General features: G+C 35.8%; 1 protein-coding gene across 1 annotated transcript; it reads left to right on the top strand.

The window, feature by feature from the left end:
- The first annotated feature begins 428 nt into the window (after nt 1–428).
- On the top strand, nt 429–7,486 carry LOC128103225 (prolactin-2A1-like). Its single transcript, XM_052727399.1, has 5 exons — nt 429–459; nt 3,215–3,390; nt 4,734–4,835; nt 6,007–6,186; nt 7,295–7,486. Exons 1-5 carry the CDS (start codon nt 429–431, stop codon nt 7,484–7,486), a joined length of 681 nt encoding a protein of 226 aa, XP_052583359.1.
- The last annotated feature ends 830 nt before the right edge of the window (nt 7,487–8,316 follow it).

The raw sequence follows: 8,316 nt of genomic DNA, 5'->3' as shown, positions 1-8,316 counted from the left end.
TAATATCAATATTTTGACACATCTAAGATTCAGTGAAAATTTCAGAAGTAATAACTAAAATATAAGAACATAAAGAAAATAATGAATGCTTTGGGCACATGAAGAAAGTCACATGTTTTCATGAAGCAGAGTTTACTGGTGTGAATTACAATGCAATTTGGACTCTAATCACATACTTAGAATAAAATAAGCAATGCAGTTATACATAGGTTAATCATCATGACAATTAGGCTGTAAAACAGCCCCTGAGGGGGGAGAGTCAAGGTATCCTCAACTTGGATTTGCATATTACTTCCTCCTGCCCCTGGCAGTATATGGCCTTGGGGATAGTGTGAAACACTATATAGGAGGGAAAATTAACTTTAGGTACGATTGTTGTGGGGAAGATTTCTTAAGTTGGAGCCGTGCTGCTGTGGAACTCCTCAGAGATGCAGCTGTCTTTACCTCATCCACGCTTTTGTAAGTAACTCGTTACTAATGTGCTTTCAAATGACAACCTTACACATTACATTGTTTTACAAAGCTGCATTGGCAGTTTTATTTTTTTTGGGTGTCGTTTCTATATGGTGTTCTGGTTCCCAAGCTTTAATAGACTCTGTAGAGGTAGAGCTGTCTTTGATTCAACTCTGCTCATGTCAGTGACTCTTCTCCAGAATTCCTCCAGTTGACCTTAATTAAACATTGCCTTATTTTAAAATGAAACTGGTTTGGAAAGGTTTGTTGTTGTTGTTGGGTTTCGTTGTTTTGTTTTGTGTGTGTATGTGTGTGTGTGTGTGTGTGTGTGTGTGTGTGTGTGTGTGTGCATGTGCTGTGCATGTATGCATGTGTGTGTGCATTCATGCATGCATGGCTGTGTAGATGTGTGTGTCTGTGTACATGTGCGTGTGTGTGTGTGTGTGTGTGTGTGTGTGTGTGTGTGTGTGTGTGTGTGTTATTGTTCTCATTTATGCAGTGAATGGAAATTTGTCTGCCAGGGAAGTCGGAAGGAGCTGAGAAATATTTTCTAACTATTGCTCTAGAAAACAACTGCACAGTGCACTGATGCATCCCTGATTCTGAAAGGGAAGTCTTCTTACCTGGAGACATCCAGCAATGGCTAGAGACATTTTGCATTGGCCTAGTTGCCCTAAGTGGAAAACAGGAACAGCACCTGTCTCTAGTGGTAGAGACCAGCAGTGAGTCATTTTAACAATTTGTATTGAAGAGAGTTCCAGAACATGGAATGATGCACCTCATAGAGCCAAACTTGCAAATATTGATACTTCTAGTCAGAGTAACAACAAGAGTGGGTACAATTTGTTACAACTGTAGAAGGAAAGATATAACATATTCTGATTTCTGGGTCTTGCTTGACTTGAATGAACTGAATCATATTTTCAGTTTTGTCCACAGAGCAGATAAAGCTAGCAGATGTGGCTCTCTACAGCTTTGAGAATTTCAGTCAAGCAAAGTACTCTTTAAATTAAAGGACACTTTGCTAATATTTACCTTTATTTTCTTGATAATATTTCCAAGTAAAATGAATTATTAACATCCAAAAATTTCACAAAGGCAAGCTTTTAAATTTTATGAAGTTATAAGCTAAAACCCTTAGCTCATTTTACTCCACTTAGATTGTGAAAATCTTTCAGATGATAAATTAAAGATATGCATATATGCTTATATTTATTTTACAAATAAGTATCTCTCATGTATAAAATAAATTTGGAAAACTTTCATGATTTTTGAACAGCTTTTTTCTATAATAGGAATTATCTGAATATTTTTATTTTATTTGAAAAGGTTCCTGTTTACCTGTATACCACAAAATATTTTGATAGTTTTATTTTGCATATTCAGTTTATGTGTTTTCCATTATAAATCTTATTAAGTTTCTAAATTTCTGATGTGCATATCCAACTCCATTTTTCACAGCTTCTGAGGGTCAAGGAGTCTTTTCAGATTGGTGTCACTGAAGGTGTATAAACTTTCCACTTTGGGGCATTGATGGTGATTCATAGTATTGAGACTATAAATTACCCATATGTTATGGGGTTTTTGTTCTTTTATGAAAAATGAGTTGATGATGACACCAATCCAGCTCATTAGAAAACATTCGGTAACTGTTTTACACAAAGAAGATAAAACCAACTTCTTACCGCCTGTGTTATCCAACCACGTGGACAGTGTGTAGCAGTGTAGGATGCTGACAGCCTGCCACAACACAAGCCTCAGGTGCTGGCCAAGAACTCCACTATCAGTTTGGTAACTCCTCAAATTACTAAGAGGAGAGACAATAAAAAATGTAGAATATCTACATGCAATCTATTTCATCATCATGGTTGGTAGAAACCATAAATTCAGAAGAAAAATATGAACATTTTGACAAAAGAAGAAATGCATGACATCATTACACTGAGTTGGAAGTTCCACTATGTGGCTTCATTTTCATAACACCATTCTCTTTGGCATAAGTACTTGTAAATAAATAATCATGAGTTTATTCCCATTTTGCCATGAAAATAAACCCAGAAACAGAACTGTTCTTCTTACACTGGTGTCCAAAATACTAATATTAGACACTGAATTAAAGTTAGAAATTTGGGGACTAGAGTGATGGCTCAGTGGATAAAAACAATTGCTTTTCTTGAACAGGTCCTGGGTTTTCTTCCTACCACCAACTTGGCTGCTCACAACTTTATCTTTAATCCCAGAAAAACTGACCCCTTCTTCTGGCCTCTTTGGGTACCAGGCATACAAGTCACACATACACACACACACACACACACACACACACACACACACACACACACACACACACACAGATTAAAAAACCCTGTTACACATAGAATAAAATTAACAATTAAAAATATTACAAATTAATGAGTGGTGTTACTGAAAACCAGCAGAGAACCACAAGACCTTGAACTATCTGGAGACATAGGCTTGAACACCCACTGGCACACTTAAGTTAGACTCCAAAAGTTTGAAGAATGCAGAAGCAATGCCAGGAGTAATAAAGAACTGCCAAGAGACACTCATATTTCGAAATATGAATATAAGAGAGTATAATCCTCTACTTGAATGTCCTCCTTGGAAAATGCTCATTATTCTCACAAAATTAAACAACAATTTGTACAAAGGAGGCCACTGTTAGCAAAGGCTTAGATTGATGACGTCACTGTTGATAAACTCAGATGACTAGATCTCAAGAGTCCTTATTCTCGTTTAACAGGGACGCTGCTTCTACTACTGATGTCCAACCTGCTCCTGTGGGAGGATGTGGCCTCAGTTCCCACGTGTTTAATGAGGAATGGGCGCTGCTTTCCTCCTTTGGGAGAAATGCTTGATCGAGCAGTCAGTTTGTCTGAGCACATAAGTAAACAAGCATTTGAAATGTTCACGGAATTCGTAAGTACTGCCCCCTGACTTCCAGCTTCTTACCAAATTATTCCTCCATTGAAATGGTTAGTTTATAGTATAGTCTAAAGTGGAAAGCATCGTGGTCCAAACTTCAAACAATGTAGCTTCATAGGTAGAAAAAAAATAGAGTCTACAAGATTGTGGAACCAGAAAATAGGGCAGTCTCATGGAATGCCAGATATTTGCCAAGATATAATCTTAGTTTTCGCTGTTGTTAAACTTTTATTAATTCATTTTTGTGACATGAATATACACAAGACAAGCTGAGGAAAGATTTGACTCTCTTTCAAGTATCTGGTAGGCTAGTCTTTGTTTGCATTACTCACCTTTAGATTCTGTATTATCTACAAGAGAAGAATGCATTGCAGTGACTTGCAAAGGTTAAATAGAGTTAAAGACACTGAGGCCATGTCAGGAGTAAAAGAAAATTAATATTCAATCTTCATACTCACAAATGTTACTAATAATTTTAAACTAGTCAAGATATGTAATTTAATAGCAAAGGGTCTGATGCAGGGAACTAGGTCAGGTATTCATGATGAAGACCTCTTTAAGGCTTTATGGCACATGTTCTAATCCAGTCAATGAAGTAACGAACAGTGATGACTGCTCTACATTAATGGACTTGTCAGAAGTTGGCTCAGTCCTTGCAAAGCCCATATATTCCTAACATTTATTTCACGTATTATTGTTTCTGCCATTTACATTTCCTGATGGGTCACCTAGGACATTCAGAATCATCCTAAAAATTCATTCAAACTGCCAAATATTTCATTAATAGTAGTTTTTAATAATAGATATTTTACAAAATAAAGATTTAGAAGTACATAACAAATAAATATTGATGAGAATACAAAGAAATCTATCAATTTTCAATTTTAATTGGTTCATGGTTTAATATTTTCTGGTATATTCTCCATAGAGTATAACTTAATTTTGTCATAATCAATACAATAGTTTGTTTGTTATTCCTAATGAACTAGATGAGAAATACCTGTGTAGATGCCAAGGTATTTGTAAGAAAAATTGTTTACCATAGCATTTGTTACAAATGATACTTTAAAAAAATGGTACTTGGTAGCCTTGCTGGTTTTTGCTGAGTAGCAAAGCTAATAATCGTAAATACGAGGGAGTTTGGGAAATTTAGAAGTTATATGAATAGAAAATAAGACTACAGATTGAATGTAAATGTAGTTAAATGGCTCGTTTCCTTACTATATTAATATTTTATTTTTAAAATGAAACGTCTATCAAATTCATTAATGTGTTGATCATTGATTCATTTACACAATTTCTAGTCACCAACTAATTGCATATTTTATCATTTCCAGGATAGTCAGTATGCCCAGAGCCACCAGCTCATTAGCAGGAACCTCAAAAAATGCCACACATCTTCGCTCGATCTTCCCAGTAATAAAGCTCTGCAGACACACGTGAGTCCCCACCCTTAGCATTTCTTTCACACTGGCTTTGCCATACTATAAGTTATTGTAGTCAATATATTGAGTATGAGAATAATATCTGCAAGAAATGGACATGAAATGAGTAACAAAAAGAAATTTTATTATATAGTTCATAAATTGTAAGGAAAATCTGCCAAGTAACATTTAACAAATCTATAAATCCTTTATGGAGAGGACCCCCTTTCAATGCCAAACCTTAAGGATATACATATCCTATAGAAAAGGATAAATTATCATTGACACTCACTGTTAAGGGCAGTAATGTGGATTTATACAAAGCCGATGTGGTTGTACTTATCTTCTGTTGCTAATGGACCGTGTTGACAGCTCTTTATGTTACTAACTTGTTTGCCACTTCTTCATGCCACCTCCTAGTTCTACTTATGTTTCTGATCCCAAGTGCTGATTCCTAACTGATTGTTCTGCCTTCGCCCATATCACACCTGAAAGTCAGCTAAAGAAAGGAGCACAGTTAACATTCTAAGATGTTCCCCAGTTCATAACCATCCCCACTGCATGCTGACAAGGTTACATATCACACATGTCTCATTTAATTCCTAATCCTTATCACCTCTCATTTCTGATTTCCTGCCATAAATGATCTCAAGGTAATTTAAACTAAACGTTATTGTATATACTTGCATAACCCCACACTTAGAATGCATATTCCATGTACGACTTAAGGGCTATAGCATTGTGTCTCTACAATTCTTACTAAAATAATAATGAATTAATGAAAGAAAGCAGGGAAGGCAGAGCTGAGATGAGAATACATTTAATAAAAGCTATTACTATAAGGGTTGGGGATTTAGTTCAGTGGTACAGCACTTGCCTAGCTAGTGCAAGGGCCTGTGTTCTGTCCTCAGCTCCAAAAAAAATAAATAAATAAAAATAAAAGCTATTACTTTGCTAGCAACTTTAAAGAACTCTACTAGAATTTCTGAATTCAATTCACTCACGTTTTATACACAAGGTCAATGGCAATATTTCATATCATCATATAATTTACAAAAGAATGTTTTAAATGCATGCACAATTAACAAAGAAAGCTTAATTAACCCTTTTGAGTACAAAACTGTCTGTGTCTAATGCTGTTCCTTTTCACTTATTTTCATATGATTGTTCAAATATGGTTACTTAGCCAATCACCCTACTGAAATTAGTGGAAAGCTTGTTGAATGCCTGGAAAGTCCCCATGTATCATCTAGTGAAAGAAATGCCTTCCTTGAAAGATGTCCCTGCTACAGTCCTTGACAAAGCCAGAGACATTGAAGAAAAGAACACTGGACTCCTGGAGGGGGTTAGGAGCATTCTCATCCAGGTGAGCAGTCCTTTCCACTTCTCTATTTTTCTTCTTAAAAAACCAAGTCACCAGGGCAAGGAGAATTGAATTTTGCAAAATGTCTCTTTACAAAAGAGAACTATATTTATAATTTTTTTCATTTTTTTCTTTATTAAGAAATTTTCTACTCACTTCACATACCATCCACAGATTCCCCCCTCCCTCCTCTTCCTACTCCCCAGCCCTCTTTCCCAAGCCATTCCGCAATCCCACATCCCCTGTATTATTTGTACAACTGAAAGAGAGTAGTTGAAAAGCAAGAACAAATAAGAAACAGAGAAATCTGTCTACCATGATTACAATCTTAAACATTGTAGAAAATATCAAATCACCATGTTGTACACAATATATATGCAATTGACACATGACTATTAAAAGGAAACATGTTTAAATTTAAAAAAGAGAGAGAACTGTAGGCATTGAACTATCACAGACATTTAAGGAGAAGCTGGAATTGCAACCATCTAAGGGGTGCTTCATTCAAAACTGCACATCCCAGGGACCTCAGAAGAAAACATCTGCTCATCATTTATACTGGGACAGGACTCTTCATAGTCCAAAAGTCAGTCACTCAGGCACTTGAGCAGATCTCATAGCATGGTTATCCCTTGACTATTTTCACCTAAAACTGGCAAGTGTAAAAGTCACTGAATCTCAGATTTGGGGTGTATGCATTATATGAAGAACTTATTTGGTTCAAAATAAGAAAGGACAATGTTTCAATATAAGAACCTATTGAGAAAAAAAGGGCAAGTCAGGAACTGTGTTGAAGACATGTAACATTACTTAAGAGATTGAATGGACACTGGATTTTTCCTTGTACTTTTTTCAAATCCGTGTCTAAAATCAAGTAACTTTCTGTCAGTCCATTCTTCAACTTCTGCAAGACTTTAGTTTATCAGGCAGAAAATGCATACATCAGTTTGTCACATTTTAAGTACCTTGGTTCAGTTCTCATGAAAATCCATAGGTTTGGCTGAGTTTAGCAATCCTTACTCTCCTCAAGTATTCATTCCACATTTTGAAAAGTTGTGCACCCCAAAATACTAAACTATAATTGATCTTTGACTCTCTTTTTGTTGATCAGATTCAAAGTACAGATGAAAGAAATGAGAACTACCCTGTGTGGTCTGGACTGGCAGCCTTGAATTCTGACAGTGAAGATGCTCGCCTGTTTGCATTTTATAACCTGATCCGCTGTGCGGGCAGAAATGCTCAAAAAGTTGAATCTTCTCTCAAGATTGTGAAGTGCAAAATATTGAAAGAAAACAACTGTTAAGTCCCTTCCACCACATCTGTTTCTGAGATGCTACTGAATGATCTGTTGCTGCGAAACTTCCTTTAAGTTTTTCTCTTCTGAATGCATGCTTGTTGTGATGGTTATCTTCTTTTAAAATAAAAACTGACTCCATATATGCTACCTTGTGAGGAGCCAGCCAAATGATCATAACTACTGTATGTCATTTAATTTTAAAAAAAAAATCTGTTTATACCATTAACATATTCCCATCAAATATTTCACAAAAAACAGAAGTTAGTCATGCAACTGACATATTTCACAACTAATTTAACCATTAGGGAATATCAATGTGTATTAAGTTATTAGAATCTAAGGGAGACATTTTTCACAAATCTCTTCATTCAGCCTATTCTAAAACTTGGGATTTTTTGGATCCTTAATGGAAGGATCCTGACATTACAACATTTAAGTTTCTCACAGACAACACAAGCACAAGCGAACTACATTTCCCTAGCATTGTGATATTTGTTGAAGAACCTCAAGTATCTTGGATACAAGTATAGAATGGTTCCTGATTGCTTTCCAACTGTCTTCAAACAGTTCCTCTGATTTTGGTTGTCTTAACATCATCTCAATCAACCCTGTATGCTGTATCTCTAAAGGCTTCTCTAGATGATACCAAATTTAACATCTTTTTTGTGTTAGTTAGTACTTTTCTTTTTTTTCTCATAAAATTTAATATATTCTTTTTTATTTTATAATTTAATTTAATTTTACATATCAGCCACAGATTCCCTTGTTCTCCCCCCTCCCGCCACCACCCCCCACCCTTCTCCCCAGCACACCCCCCATTCCCATCTCCTCCAGGG

This window comes from Peromyscus californicus, unplaced genomic scaffold (assembly GCF_007827085.1).
Source record: "Peromyscus californicus insignis strain IS unplaced genomic scaffold, ASM782708v3 Scaffold_8__1_contigs__length_139910024, whole genome shotgun sequence".
In the NCBI taxonomy this organism is placed as follows: Eukaryota; Metazoa; Chordata; class Mammalia; order Rodentia; family Cricetidae; genus Peromyscus; species Peromyscus californicus.
Note: the sequence above shows the minus strand (reverse complement) of the source record. Positions and strands in the feature narration are given on the sequence as shown.

What these genes read in the sequence shown, in the direction of transcription:
- LOC128103225 (XM_052727399.1), top strand. Translation starts at nt 429, where the DNA reads ATGCAGCTGTCTTTACCTCATCCACGCTTTT. An exon ending in ATAAAGCTCTGCAGACACAC is followed by an intron (nt 4,836 to 6,006) that starts GTGAGTCCCCAC and finishes ATGGTTACTTAG; the next exon opens with CCAATCACCCTACTGAAATT. An exon ending in TTAGGAGCATTCTCATCCAG is followed by an intron (nt 6,187 to 7,294) that starts GTGAGCAGTCCT and finishes TTTGTTGATCAG; the next exon opens with ATTCAAAGTACAGATGAAAG.